The 21,326-nt window shown below is 36.2% G+C and overlaps 1 protein-coding gene across 2 annotated transcripts in view; it reads right to left on the bottom strand.

The window, feature by feature from the left end:
- LOC106072458 (collagen alpha-1(XXI) chain) overlaps positions 1–19,437 on the bottom strand; it is a 28,482-nt gene extending 9,045 nt beyond the window's left edge. The window contains exons 1-7 of one of the 2 annotated variants that reach the window (XM_056013323.1): positions 19,274–19,437; positions 13,645–13,675; positions 13,490–13,507; positions 8,877–8,900; positions 7,612–7,781; positions 1,739–1,882; positions 777–1,047 (exon numbers count right to left, since the gene is read on the bottom strand). In XM_056013323.1, coding sequence (XP_055869298.1) covers positions 777–1,047; positions 1,739–1,882; positions 7,612–7,781; positions 8,877–8,900; positions 13,490–13,507; positions 13,645–13,675; positions 19,274–19,309 — 694 coding nt within the window. In that variant the 5' untranslated portion in view covers positions 19,310–19,437. The remainder of the gene's footprint in view (positions 1–776; positions 1,048–1,738; positions 1,883–7,611; positions 7,782–8,876; positions 8,901–13,489; positions 13,508–13,644; positions 13,676–19,273) is intronic. The other variant, XM_056013330.1, reaches the window with a different exon arrangement.
- Between the last annotated feature and the right edge of the window lie 1,889 nt (positions 19,438–21,326).

Genomic DNA, 21,326 nt, shown 5'->3' with positions numbered 1-21,326 from the left:
CGATGTTTACACCCCAAGTCTTCCACCATAAGGTTATACCTGTCCAGGAAGGATGGAGGCCGTGGATTGCAGAACATATTCAAACTGTGTTAGACGCAAGTTTCAAAAATACAATCAAAATTTCACGCCTCCAATAATGAACTAGTTTCCTTCCTACGGAAATACGACTCCGATGCAACCCCTCTGAACCTAAACAATAGTGATGTTAATGTCGGTTTGGATCACGTAGGGCATGAGATTCGCCAATGGGAAGAAAAAACACTCCACGGAAAATGGGGACAACATTGACAAGGTTGCTTCCTTAGCATGGCTCAAAGCAGGTCATCTCTACCCTGAAACTGAAGGCCTTGTCACACACAAAAAACTGAGCTGGAAAAACAACGAAAATATGGGAACATAGGCTTGGAGATTAAGCGTTTATGGAAATTATCTAAAACAATAATATACCCCATTGTTATATCAACCGAGGTGATAATAACAAATGACCTCACAGATACATTCAAGGCCCTTTATCATTCCTAGGAACATTCTAGTTGCCTGTCAGAGGGCGGTACTTCTGCAGACCTGCCACATCACCAGAAAATTCCTCAGTGGAAACTGATAAAGGGACTACGATGAAATTTGTTTCCCTTTAACGAAACTCGACCCTAGCTTCGCCAGAGAATGAATACTCGTTCTTTTCTAACATAATAATAATAATAATAATAATAATAGAAACAAATTTTAAAAATCGTACATTCGAAAGTCATAACGTAGCTAAATCTATAAAAATATACCTGGCAATATTGGTTTGGGTGGCAATCTGCACGCGCGTCTTGCTAGATCATCTTTAAGAAAATTTGTAAATTCGAAGTTAGTTCCGTTAAAAACGAAATCTCTGTCTGGGTCGTCTGCTATTGAATTCCACTCGGATAAGTCTGAGTAAATGCCTAGTCCAACCACAAAGAGATAAAAGCCTTGTTTACGTGCCAGATTAGATTCTAGGTACGTCTGTCCAGGACTACTTGAACCGCCATCGGTAAGGACTACAATCACTTTGGTTATATTCTACAGAAATAGTTTGTAAAATAGGATACAAGAGAAACACAATCATTTAGATTATATTAAAGATAAAATGGCAACATTGAAACCAATGGCAAGTCATTCTGTCTACTACATGGAAATATTCTCGACGATTACAAATAAATGAACAGAAATGAAATGTTTAGCAAACTATATCGTCAAGACCAGGCTTTTTTACATGGGCTAACTCTTAATTATATTTTCTAAACCACGAGACAGTATTAAAATAATTTTTAAGCAAAAAAATGTGTCAAAGCCTGGCTATTCAGAATTAATAAGTTTAGTTAATGCATTTTCTGCCACGACTAAAGGAGAAGAAATCCTCTATACGCAATCCGAGAGACCGTGTGTAAAAAAAAAGGACAGTTGAGTTCAGGACAGCAAGGCACAAGGACTGTGCGATAGAATTGAGTCCACGAGAATGTGGCTGTACGAGCCAGAGAGATTTGTTATGTTTAGTAGGCAGTTCTATTGTGTTAAAGCATTTGAAGTTAGCGACGCCAATAGTGTTTTATTGGCTGTTGATGTATTTGTCATTAAACCGCCACATTGTTACTTGAAACTCTTGTTGTCAATTTCTTGTGTTAGTTGTGCTGTGTTGTTTACCAGTGTTTACAGAAAACCTAGTAGAGAAGATCCTAACAGTATTTTAATAGGGCTAAGTTGAAATAGTTACCCTTCTAAAGTCACTACTTTCTCTGACAACTCTGATTGCTTCATATGTGTTCGTCACTCCAGTCAGGTAAGGGAAGTTATTCAATGTAATGTAATTTTTTAAGCTGGCCTTGTCCGAAAATCTATTGATACGTAACACGGGGTTCTGAAATGAAGACAATTGATTGGATGAACAAACGAAGTACAACCATAAACACATGAATGAAAGTCATAGAATAAAGGTTATACATTAAAAATTGTGTACATGTGTTCAGAGATGTAGAGACCTAATCGACATTTCCAATTACATACAGTATTACTGAGATACAGAGATAAAAGTCCTCATTATATTGGACATTTTCCTACATTGGAGGCTAATAAAAATCAAAATATTAAAAATCCTTAAAAAAACAACAACAAAGCTTATCTAAGGGGAAGAACTCCGCACTTCTAATTTACATCTATTATTATTAAACAAAATAATGAATTACCAATAATTATATGACTGATTGTTGTTTTTTTTTTTAAATTAATGCATATTTTGTTTGGTATAAAAGTTATTGTTTAACGTTTCAACAATATCAATTATAAAAGGGGACGAAATAATACATATTCAGCCATATCAGTGAATATTGAAGAATTTATTTTCTTTGTTGGCATCAAACAAAATAATTAATTAAAAGTAATTAATTAACTAATTGGTTAATTTTTTAAATTGATTCATGCCTTATCTATAACAATGAATAATTGAGTTAAGTTTCAACTTGATCCTAGAATGGGTGTTGGTGAAATAACGTATACAAACTTTGTACCAGACAGACAGAGTTGCTAAAAGCTTTGAAACAGATAGACAGACAGAGTTAGTTGATAGAAGCTTTGTAACAGACAGACAGACAGACAGAGTTGATAGAAGCTTTGTAACAGACAAACAGACAAAGTGAGTTGATAAAAGCTTTGAAACAGACAGACAGACAGAGTTAGTTGATAGAAGCTTTGTAACAGAAAGACAGAGTGAGTTGATAGAAGCTTTGTAACAGACAGACAGACAGAGTTGATAGAAGCTTTGTAACAGACAGACAGACAGAGTGTGAGTTGATAGAAGCTTTGTAACAGAAAGACAGAGTGAGTTGATAGAAGCTTTGTAACAGACAGACAGACAGACAGAGTTGATAGAAGCTTTGTAACAGACAGACAGACAGACAGAGTTAGTTGATAGAAGCTTTGTAACAGAAAGACAGAGTGAGTTGATAGAAGCTTTGTAACAGACAGACAGACAGACAGAGTTGATAGAAGCTTTGTAAAAGACAGAGTTGATAGAAGCTTTATAACAGACAGACAGACAGAGTGAGTTGATAGAAGCTTTGTAACAGACAGACAAAGTGAGTTGATAGAAGCTTTGTAACAGACAGACAGAGTGAGTTGATAGAAGCTTTGTAACAGACAGACAGACAGACAGAGTGAGTTGATAAAAGCTTTGAAACAGACAGACAGACAGAGTTAGTTGATAGAAGCTTTGTAACAGAAAGACAGAGTGAGTTGATAGAAGCTTTGTAACAGACAGACAGACAGACAGAGTTGATAGAAGCTTTGTAACAGACAGACAGACAGACAGAGTGAGTTGATAGAAGCTTTGTAACAGACAGACAGACATAGTTGATAGAAGCTTTGTAACAGACAGACAGACAGAGTTGATAGAAGCTTTGTAAAAGACAGAGTTGATAGAAGCTTTATAACAGACAGACAGACAGAGTGAGTTGATAGAAGCTTTGTAACAGACAGACAAAGTGAGTTGATAGAAGCTTTGTAACAGACAGACAAAGTGAGTTGATAGAAGCTTTGTAACAGACAGACAGAGTGAGTTGATAGAAGCTTTGTAACAGACAGACAGACAGACAGAGTGAGTTGATAGAAGCTTTGTAACAGACAGACAGACAAAGTGAGTTGATAGAAGCTTTGTAACAGACAGACAGAGTGAGTTGATAGAAGCTTTGTAACAGACAGACAGACAGAGTGAGTTGATAGAAGCTTTGTAACAGACAGACAGAGTGAGTTGATAGAAGCTTTGTAACAGACAGACAGAGTGAGTTGATAGATGCTTTGTAACAGACAGACAGACAGACAGAGTGAGTTGATAGAAGCTTTGTAACAGACAGACAGAGTGAGTTGATAGAAGCTTTGTAACAGACAGACAGACAGAGTTGATAGAAGCTTTGTAAAAGACAGAGTTGATAGAAGCTTTATAACAGACAGACAGACAGAGTGAGTTGATAGAAGCTTTGTAACAGACAGACAAAGTGAGTTGATAGAAGCTTTGTAACAGACAGACAAAGTGAGTTGATAGAAGCTTTGTAACAGACAGACAGAGTGAGTTGATAGAAGCTTTGTAACAGACAGACAGACAGACAGAGTGAGTTGATAAAAGCTTTGAAACAGACAGACAGACAGAGTTAGTTGATAGAAGCTTTGTAACAGAAAGACAGAGTGAGTTGATAGAAGCTTTGTAACAGACAGACAGACAGAGTTGATAGAAGCTTTGTAACAGACAGACAGACAGACAGAGTGTGAGTTGATAGAAGCTTTGTAACAGAAAGACAGAGTGAGTTGATAGAAGCTTTGTAACAGACAGACAGACAGACAGAGTTGATAGAAGCTTTGTAACAGACAGACAGACAGACAGAGTTAGTTGATAGAAGCTTTGTAACAGAAAGACAGAGTGAGTTGATAGAAGCTTTGTAACAGACAGACAGACAGACAGAGTGAGTTGATAGAAGCTTTGTAACAGACAGACAGACAAAGTGAGTTGATAGAAGCTTTGTAACAGACAGACAGAGTTAGTTGATAGAAGCTTTGTAACAGACAGACAGACAGACAAAGTGAGTTGATAAAAGCTTTGAAACAGACAGACAGAGTGAGTTGATAGAAGCTTTGTAACAGACAGACAGACAGACAGAGTTGATAGAAGCTTTGTAACAGACAGACAGACAGACAGAGTGAGTTGATAGAAGTTTTGTAACAGACAGACAGACATAGTTGATAGAAGCTTTGTAACAGACAGACAGACAGAGTTGATAGAAGCTTTGTAAAAGACAGAGTTGATAGAAGCTTTATAACAGACAGACAGACAGAGTGAGTTGATAGAAGCTTTGTAACAGACAGACAAAGTGAGTTGATAGAAGCTTTGTAACAGACAGACAAAGTGAGTTGATAGAAGCTTTGTAACAGACAGACAGAGTGAGTTGATAGAAGCTTTGTAACAGACAGACAGACAGACAGAGTGAGTTGTGTGATGTTGCTAGTTCAGGCTGTCTTGAAGTCAACCAATTACTCTGCAATCGTTTGGGTGTAATTGTTCGGGTGTATTACGTGTAGTTGACCAACAACACAAACAAGAACTGGCACATCGATTGTAACAGGTGAAGAGATGTAGTCAACGATGATGAACAAGTTAATATATATTTATTATGATAAAAGGCCACAGTAGAAGTCTCTGTCACTAAACACGTCGTTACCCTGGAATGTTCTAACGCTAACTGATTTTCCGGTCTCTAACCCAACATATCCCAAACGTCACTAGTCCCGTTCAATATGCGTCTACTATGGTGCGTCGCTAAATAACTAAAATAACTAACCTATATAAATAAGGTGTCTAACTTAACTTGTTCATCATCGTTGACTACATCTCTTCACCTGTTATGAATGAACGGTTTCTCTGGTTGTAGGTCGGTTCAGCATATGAAGATCAGGCGTTGCGATGATTACGGTCCTGACGAAGGTCACCCTGAGTTAACGGCTCGTTGAACGTGCGATCAAACAGGCGACGACTGTATGTAGATCCAGAACAAAGTCACTCTGCGATGCTGCTGTGTTCAGCCGTACTCCGATGAAATCTTATAACTTCGAGTGCACGACCCTCACCTGAGTAAACGTTCTGCTTCGAGGTCCGGTTCGATGTTCGTCGGGCTTCGAGGTTCGGGGTCGCCACTGTGATGTTGCTAGTTCAGGCTGTCTTGAAGTCAACCAATTACTCTGCAATCGTTTGGGTGTAATTGTTCGGGTGTATTACGTGTAGTTGACCAACAACACAAACAAGAACTGGCACATCGATTGTAACAGGTGAAGAGATGTAGTCAACGATGATGAACAAGTTAATATATATTTATTATGATAAAAGGCCACAGTAGAAGTCTCTGTCACTAAACACGTCGTTACCCTGGAATGTTCTAACGCTAACTGATTTTCCGGTCTCTAACCCAACATATCCCAAACGTCACTAGTCCCGTTCAATATGCGTCTACTATGGTGCGTCGCTAAATAACTAAAATAACTAACCTATATAAATAAGGTGTCTAACAGTTGATAGAAGCTTTGTAACAGACAGACAGACAAAGTGAGTTGATAGAAGCTTTGTAACAGACAGACAGAGTGAGTTGATAGAAGCTTTGTAACAGACAGACAGACAGAGTGAGTTGATAGAAGCTTTGTAACAGACAGACAGAGTGAGTTGATAGAAGCTTTGTAACAGACAGACAGAGTGAGTTGATAGAAGCTTTGTAAAAGACAGACAGACAGAGTGAGTTGATAAAAGCTTTGAAACAGACAGACAGAGTGAGTTGATAGAAGCTTTGTAACAGACAGACAGAGTGAGTTGATAGATGCTTTGTAACAGACAGACAGAGTGAGTTGATAGAAGCTTTGTAACAGACAGACAGACAGAGTGAGTTGATAGAAGCTTTGAAACAGACAGACAGACAGAGTTGATAGAAGCTTTGTAACAGACAGACAGACAGACAGAGTTGATAGAAGCTTTGAAACAGACAGACAGACAGACAGAGTTGATAGAAGCTTTGTAACAGACAGACAAAGTGAGTTGATAGAAGCTTTGTAACAGACAGACAGACAGACAGAGTTGATAGAAGCTTTGTAACAGACATACAGACAGAGTGAGTTGATAAAAGCTTTGAAACAGACAGACAGACAGAGTTAGTTGATAGAAGCTTTGTAACAGACAGACAAAGTGAGTTGATAGAAGCTTTGTAACAGACAGACAGACAGAGTGAGTTGAAAGAAGCTTTGTAACAGACAGACAGACAAAGTGAGTTGATAGAAGCTTTGTAACAGACAGACAGACAGACAGACAGAGTGAGTTGATAGAAGCTTTGTAACAGACAGACAGAGTTAGTTGATAGAAGCTTTGTAACAGACAGACAGACAGACAGAGTGAGTTGATAGAAGCTTTGTAATAACTAGCAAAACGTTTTTGCTGTGTATTTTGTGCACAGAAGAAAGGAAGTGTTGATAAACAACTCACTTTTTAAAACCATGAAATAATTTTTTTTGTGAAACTTTTTCAATTCCTGCTTCAAAATCAAAAGGTTGTCAAAAGATGGAAGTCGGTTAAAAGCACAATAAAAAAAAAATTAACATTATTTCAAGCTGAAATTTCGCACATAAAGTATGACTCTTTAGCAAACAACTCGAATGTCGTGGGCACGAACTCAAAACCCTTTCTTTTTCTTCTTTTTTTATTAAAAATTAATTTTCACATTACTTTTAATGACAAAAAAAATGAATATTTAGTTTACAATATTATTTTATCAAATAAAGAAAGTTTTTTTTTTTCATGAAAGTTAAGTATTTATTGTAGAGTTATCATAATATTGCTTTTAATAAGAAAAAGTAAATGATCAAACGTATTCATGTTAAAAATATATCAAATATGAGCTCTACAATTTCTAAGAGGCTATAATGGCTGTTGTTAATTCTGAGATTTTTCTGAAGAAGATCTTCACAAGCCGTAAGAGAATTTAAGTGACAGGTACTTTGAAGGCTACGATGCATTCAAATCTAACACTTACCAACTAAGAAGGATGAAGTAACATTTGCTTATACACTTACATGGACTGACACACTGAAAGCTAGAGCACCAGCTCGAGTTTTGCTGCTACCAATATCGAACCTGTTGATGACATCTTGGACGAACGGGGGCAGTTTTTCATAATGTTTGATCCAGATGGAAGTTGATGAGTCCAGAATGAAATAAATGTCCATAACCTTATCTCTGCATTCTGTTTGAATTAAAAAAAACACACGGATAAAATTTAGCTTTATCTCTCTATCTATGTATCTCTCTATCTCTCTATCTCTATCTATCTATCTATCTATCTATCTATCTATCTATCTATCTCTCTATCTCTCTATCTATCTCTCTATCTCTCTATCTATCTATCTATCTATCTCTCTATCTATCTATCTATCTATCTATCTCTCTATCTATCTATCTATCTATCTATCTATCTATCTATCTATCTATCTATCTATCTATCTCTCTATCTCTCTATCTATCTATCTATCTATCTATCTCTCTATCTATCTATCTATCTATCTATCTATCTATCTATCTATCTATCTATCTATCTATCTATCTATCTATCTATCTTTCTGTCTGCCAGTCTAACTTTATTTATTTCAATAAATATGTATTTCAATCTTCTTAGGCGTATTCGCAATGGGGTGTGGTGTTTCAACCCCCTCCACCCTAGCAGGCTATTGCAATGTATATGCCTTAGAAAATGTATTTTTAAGTTTCCAATGCAGGACATAATGCTTGAGAAGGGCGTCGTTCCACCAACTCCAGAAAGAGCACACATTCTAGGGTACAAAGTCCGAGAAATGAAGGGACTGGATGTAATGAAGATACATGTGTATGTGTGCGTCCCAAGTCTATCTTTATATCTTTCTATAGGCCTAAACAAAATTTAATAAATACTCAGAAAGACACAAAGATAAAGGCACATTCCTCGTTCCATATGCTAGGACAAATTTGTACAAAAGCTCCTTCTTCCATAGCGCTATTAGAGCATGGAATGGGTTGCCTGCCCTAGCCAGGAAAACCAGTGAATTGGCGGAGTTTAGGTCATTGGTTAATATGCATGACTAAATGCATGACGCGTAGGACGTAATCATCTTCTTTTTTGAAGTAACGTCTGTATCATATAAGATAATATAAGGCCTATATTACTCTGCTTGTTTATTCCTTTTATATTAAAATATATGCCTGAATCTTAATTTTTAGATTGTCTGTACCGTAGCTTGTTTGTCATTTAGGTTAGACCTACATAGTTATTAAAGTCATTCTATTTAAAGAAATTAGGCCTACTTACCTTCAAGAATAGTATCAAAATCGTCTGTTTAAAGTAAAAAAAAATAATGTGGAGTTATTAGAAATCAAAAACATGAACTACACAATACAGTTTAATGTACATAGGCCTATATTATTTTATTGTTGTATACACTTATCAAAAGAAACTTTCTTTGCAAAATGAGGTCTTAAGAATGAGGATCGTTTTTCCTTTGAAGGATTGTATTGTCTGAATGAATATTAAGGTCTACATATTGTGTAATAAACAAACATTTTCACTCGCCCAAAAACATAATTATTTTTCAACATTGGAAATTTTTATTCATTAAGTGAGACTATTTTTTTTTTACCGAGCTTACATTCAGTCTGTCTGGTCGAAATCTTTTACATATTAATTCTTTCACTTCCCAATCTAGGATCAAGTTAAACCTTTGCACAATTATTCTTTGTCGCATGACAACACACGAATCAATAACAAAAAGTTAACCAATTTTATAATCAATTAATCGTAATAGTCTAGTTGATGGGAATGTAGGGATCGGTGAAGAGCTATCTCTCACTCCTGGCCTCCGGGAAAAATCCTTCCCGTTGGTCAAATATAGGCGCAAAATAGGGTTTGTTGCTGAACATAAAAATTATATATATGTGTCAGACGCGAATAGCCCAATTTTTCTGTAAAAGAAATTACAAAAGTCATTTCTCTATAGAAGAAGTTACGAAGGCTATATAATTTACAACCACAGACCTATATATACTACGATAAATATAGATTTTTGATTTCTAGTTACGATTTATTTAGGTAGTTGCTGATTTAATACTGCATACCAAGTATTAGAGTTTAGAAAAACCCAGGTTCGTTTCTATTAGCTAACACCGCATATCATATCTCCATTAGTAGGCCTATATTTAGATCTATAATAAAATTCTAGTCTGGATATATATATATATATAAATCGAATAGATCTACTAATAGTATAGATTCTATCTTGAGACTAAATTGCCGAGTCTAGCCTATGCTATGCATATAGTCAGTTTTTATTAGAATAAATTCTAGATATTACTAAAGACTTAAGTTTATTAATTAATAGATTATTAGATATAGACATATGACATAGATCTAATAATACTGTAATACATTTACCATACTCTATACTTAATGAACTAGACTAGAGCTCTATCTATAGATCTATCTATTATCTAGTCAATATAGATCTATACAATATTCATTATAATACTTCTACTTATTTATAAAGTTAGTAGGCCTACTTAGATTTAGATGATTAGATCTATTATAGTTTATTAATAGATTTACTTTTCAATGCCTAGACCTAACAATAAAATTGCTATTGATATCTAATGACTGATTTTTTTTTTAAATTGTAATAGGCCTACTAGATCTAGGTCACTCTACTTAAATTTAGTCTAAAATAATGACTGTCTAAGACTCTAGATGATTGAGACTTTCACATATAGGTGTTATTAATAATACGGCATGTCGGCTGAATGTAAGCAGTATTCAAAGCATGGGCGTTGCCAGGGGAGGGGCTTCAAACCCCCCCCCCCCATCCTGGAATTTAGCGAATGATTTTATGCTTTGATTTTGTTTATTTTAGGTGAGATTTTAATACTAAACCATCACTTGCCCCAGCACAACCAATGGGGTTTTGAGTTTAAAACCCCCTACCAGGGGGGTTCGAGTTTAAAAACTCCTACCAGAGGTTTTGAGTTTAAAACCCCCTACTAGGGGTTTTGAGTTTTAAACCCCCTACTAGGGGTTTTGAGTTTTAAACCCCCTACCTGGGGTTTTTGCAGTTAACTCCCCCTCTTCTATAAAACAAAACAAAAAAAATGCAAACGAAAATCCCCTAATTCCAAGAGCACAGTTAAGGGAGATTTTGATTTTAAAACCCCTCCAAAATTTACGATAAACCCCATCTTCAATATAAAAAAAAAGCTAATTACGCACTCAAAATGTTATGAGCGTAGCTAAATGGTTTTTGACTTAGTTTTGAGTTAAAACCCCACTTCAGCGGGGTTTGAAGGTAAAAAATACCTCTTTAATAATAAAAACAAAGCAAATTATACACTCAAAATGTTATGAGTGTAGTCAAAGGGGTTTTGAGTTTAAACTCCCCTCCAGTGGAGTTTGAAGCTAAAAAGTACCTCTTCAATATAAATAAAAGCAAATTACTCACTCTAAAATCTATGAGCGTAGCCAAAGGGGTTTTGAGTTTAAACCCCCGCCAGGGGTTTGAGGCTAAAAAATACATCATCAGTGTAAGAAAAAAAGCAAATTACGCATTCAAAATGCTATAAGCGTTGCCAAAAGGGGTTTTGAGTTTAAACCCCCATTCAGAGGGGTTTGATGCTAAAAAATACCTCTTCAATATAAAAAAAAAGCAAATTACACACTAAAATTATTTGAGCTTAGCCAATCCAATCGGGGATTTTGAGTTTAAACCCCTCTTCTACAGATGGCGTTTTTTTAAAGTTTAAAACCCCTCCAGATGGTTTTGAGTTTAAGATCCCCCTACAGAGCATTTTGAGGTGGAATACCCCCAACAGATGATTTTGACGATAAAACTTCTCATTTCGATATAAAATCTTAAGCAAACTACAGTCACTTAATTCCAAGAGCGTATTCAAGAGAGGTTACACCTTTTTACCAGTGGCAGGGTTCCCTTAATAAACTGCAGTGAATAGTCATTTGCCGAAATTGAAAAACACTAAATGTGGCTCAACGAAGATGGCTAAGAAATTTTAGGAGTCAGTTATAGAGATCGGGTCTAAATCAAGGAAATCCTATGCCGAACTGGGAGTCGACCCTTTAGTAAGATTGTGAAAGAGCGACGCATGAGGTTTGCGGTACATGTTCTCCGACAAAATGAATTATGCATAAGAAGAGTTGCAACGATATCCTAGTACAACTTGACGCCACTCATTCATTGAGGTCCTCATGGCAGGTGGGAAGAGGCTTCAGAAATTTCCAGTGACAGATTTTTATGGAAACAGCTTGACGTCAAATGCTCCGAACGGCGCCGGAGGGTCTAAATCAGTAAGAATAGCACATTAGGTTTTTGAAATAAAACTTTTTAATAGCAGGAAAATGCACTGTAGATACCTCAGAATATGCATTTAGTTGGCTTTCAATACCAGAAATAGTGCTTGGCGGCGGGGTTTCGCCCAGCGATTGGGGAGCTCCTAGCGCTCCCCCAGACCCCATTGCTAGTAATAGCAGGGGGGGGGGGGTCGGGGGGGATACGCCCATGATACAAAGTATACATATATAAAGTGATTTATTTTTTTTGTAAGAAAAAAAAATAGGTGCCGGTACTCAGTGATAGATTGCCTAACTTTAAACTACTAATAAATTAACAATTAACGTTGAAATACAAGAAAAGTAATAATTTTTCCCGACATTGAAAAAAAGTGCCGGTACCCTGTACCGATGAGTACCGTAACAAAAATATATGTATATCTCAATCTTCTTTCATTTAACTGTTTGTTTGTTTTTTGCGGAGTTATTGCTACATTAATACCGGATCGATTCATATAGGGCCTAAGTATACAAGCAGGACCTCGAGCATTGGATAAATTTATTTTTTAAATACAAAGTTTTATGGAAGAGGCAATATATTAGTTGTTTGAAGTTTGTAGCTTCTTAAATTCAGGCTAAAAATATCGAAGCCTACATTTGTACACTCATTTCTAAACAATTAGAAGAGATGGACTGATTCATAGAGTAGCTTGTGTACATTTGCAAAAACACACACTCTCTTTGTTATCTTATCAGACTTTCAAAACTATTAAAACTATAAAAAAAAACTTAGTGATTATTTTTACTGTACAATTCTATTTATTATTCCTTTTTAGAATAAGGATATAAACAAAAATTTGTCTAACAGAAAAAAATTAAACGTACGTGTATTTATACAGTTATTTTTAGTTACCTAGTAATATAAAATATATTGAACTAACACGTACATTCATCATAATGCAGCCATACGATTTTTCGTTTATGAACATAGCATTATTTAGGACCACTATTTTAGAAAGGCTGCTTGGAGAAATCAGGTATACCCATTAGGAGAATAACCCTTTTCTCAAGAAAAATTTAAGAAACTAGAACAGACACAAAATAGACAGTGACATTCATAACAAACTAATATTCAAAATTGATTAGAGTAACACATTTTTAACTAATTATTTAAAGTTTAAAATCACTACAATTTTTTTCAACAATTATTTTGTGTATGAAATTGTGTATCGGAAAATGCCGGGTACTTGAAATAAGCTAGTCCTAAAAAAACAACACAGATCTTGGGTAAAATACTCATCAAATAAAGTACTGTAAATGTGTAGTTTAACGCGCTAGTTTCAGGTCTTTTCTTTTTATAGCCTCTATCGGGTTTGATCCCAACTACCCGTATTTTTGTGCAGAATATTTGATATTGCAACCCTTAAAACAAAGTTATTGTCACAAATGATCTTTTATGTACATTTACACACTAGCGCGACAGTGCAAGAATTATTCTACAGCCACACTCTAATAAATGTCGATTTCAATAAAGGAATTCGTTTTAAACATTGTGAGTGTTCCTTGAGAACAATGATTATAGTCAGAAAATTACTTACTGTAATCATCGAAATCCTCTGAAAAAGAAAATTAAAAGAAAAAAGTCAACAGACCTAATTGAACAAGACTGAATACTTGATTGAGGTAACATTAGTCAACATGTTCTGATTGAATAGACTAACACAAGTGTTATTTACTGGATAGTAGTACTTACCGGTACGTCTTTGTGCGTGACAAAGTGACACCTGGAAATAGGAAACAATGAAACTGTGACTTTGTTTTGTTGTTGTTGTTGTTGTTTTGTTGTTGTTGTTTTGTTGTTGTTGTTTTGTAACATTATCAACAAAATTTTAAAAAGATTACAAAGAGAGAGTTTGTCTCACAAACCATTCAAAAACTCGGAGCCTGGATTTACCTACAGGCTATTTAAGCTAGAGCATAGACCCCCCCCCCCCCCCCCCCAAAAAAAAAAAAAAAACAAAAAAAAAAAAAACAACGAACTTTTTTGAAGAAAAAGCAAAGGAATAAATTGCATTACGTTGATCCCCAGAGACAGACCCTATCTCTCAAATAGCCTAGAGCAGTGATGTCCAAAAGAAGGTCCGAAAACTCTATAAATCAAATAAGAACATAAAACTAAAATGTTATTTAACCTTGGTTAGGCCAATAATAGAACATGCATCCTCCGTTTGGGACCCCTCAACTCAAGAAAACATTAAGAAACTGGAACAGACACAAAATATAGCAGTGAGATTCATAACAAACGAATATTCACATTTGACTAGAGTAACACCTTTAGTAAAATCACTAAATTTAGAAACCCTTCAGGTCAGAAGACTCAAAAGTAAAGTAGCAATTATACATAAAACACTGAACCATAGTCTTCAAATACAAAAACAGAATTTAATAAAATACTCTGAAAGACATAAAGATAAAGGCACATTCCTCGTCCCATATGCTAGGACAAATTTGTACAAATACTCCTTCTTCCCTAGTGCTATTAGAGCATGGAATGGGTTGCCTGACCTAGCCAGGAAAACCAGTGACTTGGCAGAGTTTTAGTCATTGGTTAATATGCATGACTAAATGCATGACGCGTAGGACGTAATCATCTTCTTTTTTGAAGATGCGGCCCGCGAAAATGTTCCATTCGTCCCGCCGAAATGTCGGCACAAAGTGTAGCAAATTCCCCCTCCAAAAAAAAGATTAAAATATATCTTTTTACATACGTTAGAGCCCTCATTTTTTCTATGATGGATTGGTAACATGACCTTTAACATTGGTGTGTTTATATGATGGGACTCTGTAGAATCTACCAGGAAAAGTGGAACGGATCTTTAACTTTTTATGGAACAAAAACAACATGTCTGTTTCATAAGGAAAGTTTGACTGTTAAAAAACTACAACATATAAATGATATTATGAAACGAATATGGCGGCATTCTTGATATGAGCCGCGAATAAAAGAGTTATTCTTCTTCTTCGTTCTCATTTTATATGTTGTAGGGTTCAGATTAGTAATCCTATATCTGAGATGAACCATCATGAACCCGCGCATTGATTTCCAGATCAGGCTGCTTGTTTTGGCCTTTTGATATAGTATGCAACTTTGAAGGACATGGTAATGCTACACAAGGGCAGGTTTCGCTAGTCGCGACTTTTAGCTTCCGATACATATGTTGTTTCATTCTGTTGTCTCCGGTTTTTGAGTCGAAAAATTATGAGTTGGTCATGTTAATTATGCATTGGTCATTGTCATGTCAATTATGAGTTGGTCATGTCAATTATGAGTTGGTCATTTCTTTAAAAGATTTTTAAACGACGGGTACTAGATCCACGGGTTTCTAATCAAATAGTTTCAGGTTAATTTCTTTTCGTTTTTGTATCTTTTCGTGGATGTGGCCCACGACACGAGTGTTGGAAATGAAAATGGCCCGCGAACCGAGTGCTGTAAACGAAACTGGCCTTCAGGACGAATAAGGTTGGGCCTCACTGGCTTAGGGCCTTAAGTCTAAATCAAGTCCTGATCCTATCTGTATGGTAAGCAATGCAGGTACTTGATACAAACTATTGAAAACCGCAATGCTTCCTCCATCAGGACCAGCCTTAGATAATTGGAGTCCCTCAGCAAATTGAATTAGATGGCCCCAAATGAAATAGCGAAATAAAAATAAACATCGAAAAAATAAAATGACACAATTCATTAAAAAAACAACAAGGTTCTTCGAACATAAGTTGTCTAATGAATATATTTAAAGATTTAGAGTATTTTAGAGCTAAGCCAGTAGATTGAGAGCCCCATGGGCGTAGCCAGGATTTTTTTTCGGGGAGGGTTTTGGGGGGGGGTGAATTTCCCTCCCCGACCCCCCCCCCCCCACGCGAAAAAAAAATTATATGTATTTATGTGTGTGTGTGTGTGTGTACATAATCTTTATTACATTCTGACCCTTCATTCTTTAGGAAGACGTTTATTGTGCCCTAGAATAGGTTCTTCCATGAGTTAGTGAAAAAATTGTAGATTCCCCGACATTACTAGCAAAGGGGTCTGGGGGAGCCAAGCACTATTTCTGATATTGAAAACCTACAAAATGCATATTCTGAGGTATCTACAGTGCATTTTCCTGCTATTAAAAAGTTTTATTTCAAAAACCTAATGTGCTATTCTTACTGACTTAGACCCTCCCTCGTCGTTCGGCGCATTTGCCATCAAGCTGTTTCCATAAAATTGTTGACTCCCCGCCATTAATAGCAAGGGGGTCCGGGGGAGCGCTAGGAGCTCCCCAATCGCTGGGCGAAACCCCGCCGCCAAGCACTATTTCTGGTATTGAAAGCCAACTAAATGCATATTCTGAGGTATCTACAGTGCATTTTCCTGCTATTAAAAAGTTTTATTTCAAAAACCTAATGTGCTATTCTTACTGATTTAGACCCTCCCACGCCGTTCGGAGCATTTGACGTCAAGCTGTTTCCATAAAAATCTGTCACTGGTAATGTCTGAAGCCTCTTCCCACCTACCATGAGGACCTCCATGAATGATTGGCGTCAAGTTGTACTAGGTTATCATTGCAACTCTTCTTATGCGTAATTCATTTTGTCGGAGAACATGTCCCGCAAAAAAGTTTTATCGTCAAAATCTTCTGTTGGGGGTTTTCCACCTCAAAATGCTCTGTAGGGGGATCTTAGACTCAAAACCACCTGGAGGGGTTTTAAACTTTAAAAAAAGCCATCTGTAGAAGAAACTTAAAACCCCTGATTGGCTTGGCTACGCTCAAATAATTTTAGTGTGTAATTTGCTTTTTTTTTTATATTGAAGATGTATTTTTAGCACCAAACCCCTCTGAATGGGGGTTTAAACTCAAAACCCCTATAGGCAACGCTCATAGCATTTTGAGTGCGTAATTTGCTTTTTTTCTTACACTGAAGATGGCGGGGGGTTTAAACTCAAAACCCCTTTGACTATGCTCATAGATTTTAGAGTTAGTAATTTATTTTTATTTATATTGAAGAGGTGCTTTTCAGCTTCAAACTCCACTGGAGGGGAGTTTAAACTCAAAACCCCATAGACTACACTCATAACATTTTTAGTGTATAATTTGCTTTTTTTTTATTATTAAAAAGAGGTATTTTTTATCTTCAAACCCCACTGAAGTGGGGTTTAAACTCAAAACTGAGTCAAAACCCATTTAGCTACGCTCATAACATTTTGAGTGCGTAATTAGCTCTTTTTATATTAAAGAGGGGGCTTATCGTAAATTTTAGACGGGGTTTTAAAATCAAAATCTTCCTTAACTGTGCTCTTGGAATTAGGGGATTTTCATTTTCATTTTTTTTGTTTTGTTTTATAGAAGAGGGGGAGTTAACTGCAAAAACCCCAGGTAGGGGGTTTAAAACTCAAAACCCCTGGTAGGGGTTTTTAAACTCAAAACCCCTAGTAGGGGTTTTTAAACTCGAACCGCTCTGGTAGGGGTTTTAAACTCGAACCCCCCCTGGTAGGGGTTTTTAAACTCGAACCCCCCCCCCTGGTAGGGGGTTTTAAACTCAAAACCCCTTTGGTTGTGCTAGGGCAAGTGAAGGTTTATTATTAAAATCTCACCTAAAATAAACAAAATCAAAGCAAAAAATCAGTCACTTAATTCCGATCCCCCCCCCAAGGGGGGGGGGATTTCATTTCGGGGAAGGGGGGTTTTAACCCCAAGAACCCCCTCTGGCTACGCCCATGGAGAGCCCTAGTGCTATTTGAGATTTGATACAAGTTTCGCAATGCTTTTAGTCCTGTACAAGGCCCCCACCAAGCGAAGGCGCTAGGCGGCTGCCTAGTTTTCTGATGCGTAAGACCGCCCCTGGCTTCATCCATTAGAATTGCATGGTTAATATTCATAAGTTCTCATTGAGCCTATCGTTATGAATACTATGGTTCACAGCGAGCCTGGCCTAACGAATGTTATTGGAGGATTATTTTAATTGATGGTTGACGTAGGGACACAGGAGTTCATTAAATTGGAAGAAGTACTTTACTTTGTGATAATGAAATCTTGTGTTGTAAATATGTAGAGTGTGTGCATAGTGCATACAAAATACATTCATTGTATTAAAAGACTGCATTCGATTAATTATAAGTACATCGTATAACAGAAAACACATGCTCTTACTTATATATATATATTTGCATCTATGATATATATATTTAATTTTAAAACAAAACAGTTTGCATTCATAAGATAAAAAAGTATCCGATGCACCAGAACTTTGCATGATGATATCGGAATTCCTAGTTTTTGAGACCTAACTAAACATGACGGACGGACGAAGGAACAGACATACCACACAAAACTGCTAACGGCTTTTAGGAAATTATTTTTTGGAGATAGTGGTTGTGTAGAGTGATTAAAATATACAAGTAACAATTATTTTCAGTTCTTAATGAATGATAAGAGAGGTTGTCATGACATTTATGAGATGCCCGAACAAATGGCAAATGTTGTTTTTTTCTATTTTCATATTCGAAAATAGATAGACCTACATCCTAGCGCAAACCTCTCGCAGGACTACGGGATATGTCGGCGGGAGGGGTTCAAAACCCTGGACTAGCGAGACCATCGAATCACAGTTCAGAGTACATACCCCACGACCAGGAAGCCACGGAGATGGTCTAACCTATGTAACACTCCTTCCCAAAAATCTTTTTAAGGGAGAATGTCTTCCTAATCGATGGATTTTGTATATGGCTATAGACGAATTTAATGTATCTTTTTTGTTTTGTTTAGTAATTCTTTGATGCTATCCAGGATGTCAGGACCCTTTTGGATGAGATATTATATGAGATATATATATATATATGTGATTTCCTATTTTACAGCTCATACACATCTTTGTGAAAAAAATTACTAGTTATATGGCCACAATGGAAAAACTCCAGTTTAACCGTAATAATTTTTCAAAGTATAAACACAAATGCCAGAAAATCTTTATCTTGAACAGACTCTTTGTCTTTGTCTATCCGCATGTAGGCCCTATTCATTATATAGACGTTCTAATCTACAGGCCTATTATTAGAATTTTATAAATTTATACATTCGCATTAATCGGAATTTTTTTTTCTCGGGGAGGGGGAAGGATGGGGCGGGGGTAAAAAAAAATGTTCCTATTTTTTAAATATAACATTCATTAGTTATTAAGAGCAAAATAATTGCTCTATAAGTTTTATAAAAGAGGACTTGTCTTTCTTTAAAGATTATTTATATACTTTTATTTTTTTTTGGACCTGATAACAAATCAATAAGATCTAATCATTTACTTTGATGTAACTAATTATGTTCCCGCCAAGTGATCAATGAATGACTCACCAAAAGGATCAGCGCTAGGACAGTTAACTGGCCCATGGCTATCTTGACGTAGACCTGCTGCACCAAAGGTGAAGTGAACCTGTAGATTAGCCTCACTGCTGCGGGTTAACTAGAACAACTGTCACGTTCGACTGCACTCGCGTCTGGTTCGGAGCAACTAGACTGACTTGACTATAGGCTACATATTAAAATTATATTTAAATATTTCCATTTCCTTTTTTGGTATTATCACCGGCGAGCATCAAGGGTACTTACAATGCGGCTGAGCAGCGAGTCAAGGTCTGCGCCAGTTAACGATGTCTGCTTCTAAAAGTGCAATGACTAAGTGCAACTAGATTAGTATTTAAAAAACAAACAAACAAGTTAGATAAACATTATTTTCCGAACTAATAAGGCCGACAACGCCGAATTAAGAATACCGTTGGGAGCCACAAGAGTAATGATAATGCTAAACTAAGTTACAACTCGCAGACGGCACCTATAAGTTCTTAGCTCTTACACATTACATCAACGCACACAGGCGTACACCTAAACACTGCTGATTAATAGTATCTACCATCTATGCATGTAATTATTACAACTCATCTATTCAGCTTGCGAATTCATAGGCAAATACATAAAAAAGCTAAAACCTGGGTGGACATATATCTCGAAAACGGCTCTAATGGATTTGACAGTTAATGTATATCTTAGGGAAAAGAATTACAAGCTAATTGACCATTCGGGAAAACTGTAGTTTGACCGTTATCATTTTCCAAATTGTAATAAGAGAAAATTACGCGCTCTTGTCAAGATGGCTGTTTTCTGTTTTCAGTGATCTTATTAGAAGCAATGTTTTACCTTTTTTTTTGTATTAAATCAAAACCATATGCAGCCAAGAAAACCAACGACTTAGCAGAGTTATTATTAGTCATTTATTAATATGCATGACTAGATTAACCCATGAAATGCGTAGGACGTAGTTATCTTCTTTTTTGAAGTAATGTCTGTAAGATATAAATGAGATGTACGACGGACCCACAGGGGATCACTTTTATTACATAAACTCAGTTTGTAATCTTGTTTTTTGTTTTTTAAAAACAAACCTCGAAATATGACATAATCTTTGTTATGAAACGAATCTATTTTTGTCTTCAGGCTTTTAAAAATTAGCAAATTGTAGGCCAACTCTAAAGTGTTTGAGTCTATACTAGTTCACAAGTGATGATGACTTATGTAATTGTGAAGTAACTTCTTGCTGTCTACCATGAAAGTAAAACAAAAAAGGAAAAGGAAGAAAGAAAAAAAATGGAGAAGAAAATCAATAAACAACATTTGATTTCAAATAATTGGCACTAAGGAAGTGACTGGAAAGGGTGCACAGCTTGCATTTTTAAATTTCACTTAGGTATTTTGTGGATTTAAAAACATACGCTAAGCGTAGTCAAGCGGAAATAAACAAGATAGATCAGGCCCAAGTAATGAAGTAGTTACGGAAATGACGAGATACAACCGCAGACACGAGAACTCAACGGTATCCGGGACTATGATACCCAGTGGCTTCAGCTGTTCTGAGCTGTAACTGAATTAGATATGTGCTTTACTTCATCATTGGAAGATTACTATTGTACCGATCTATAGTATACATTGAAATGACACTTTCGCTTTTAAACCAACTGAGCCCTAAAATGCAGTGGCGTAGCAAGGTACTCGTGGATCCGGGTTCAAGAATATGTTGGTGGGCCCCTTTCCCCTTCTCAAAATTATGACAAAAGCAAATCTAGTGGTCTCGATTGCATCGGTACATTAAAAAAAAAACGCCATTTCTATGTGGGTAAGGTTACTAAAAGTTGTGGTGTAATGACTGTCAATTAAGTCACAACTTTTGAAAACTAAGCGTATTTAAATTGTCTCATGACACTAAACGCTTGCCGTATACCACTTCTTAAAAGTAACTATCTTGTGTTTATATTTAACAAACAAATGTTTTAACATATATTCTCTGATCAGAGTAGATGGCCTACGCCATGGTTGGCATTACCTTTGATTAAGCAGAGATATAATATAATAATAT

This window comes from Biomphalaria glabrata, chromosome 1 (genome assembly GCF_947242115.1).
Source record: "Biomphalaria glabrata chromosome 1, xgBioGlab47.1, whole genome shotgun sequence".
NCBI classification, from domain to species: Eukaryota; Metazoa; Mollusca; class Gastropoda; family Planorbidae; genus Biomphalaria; species Biomphalaria glabrata.
This window is presented reverse-complemented; position numbering and strand designations above follow the sequence as displayed.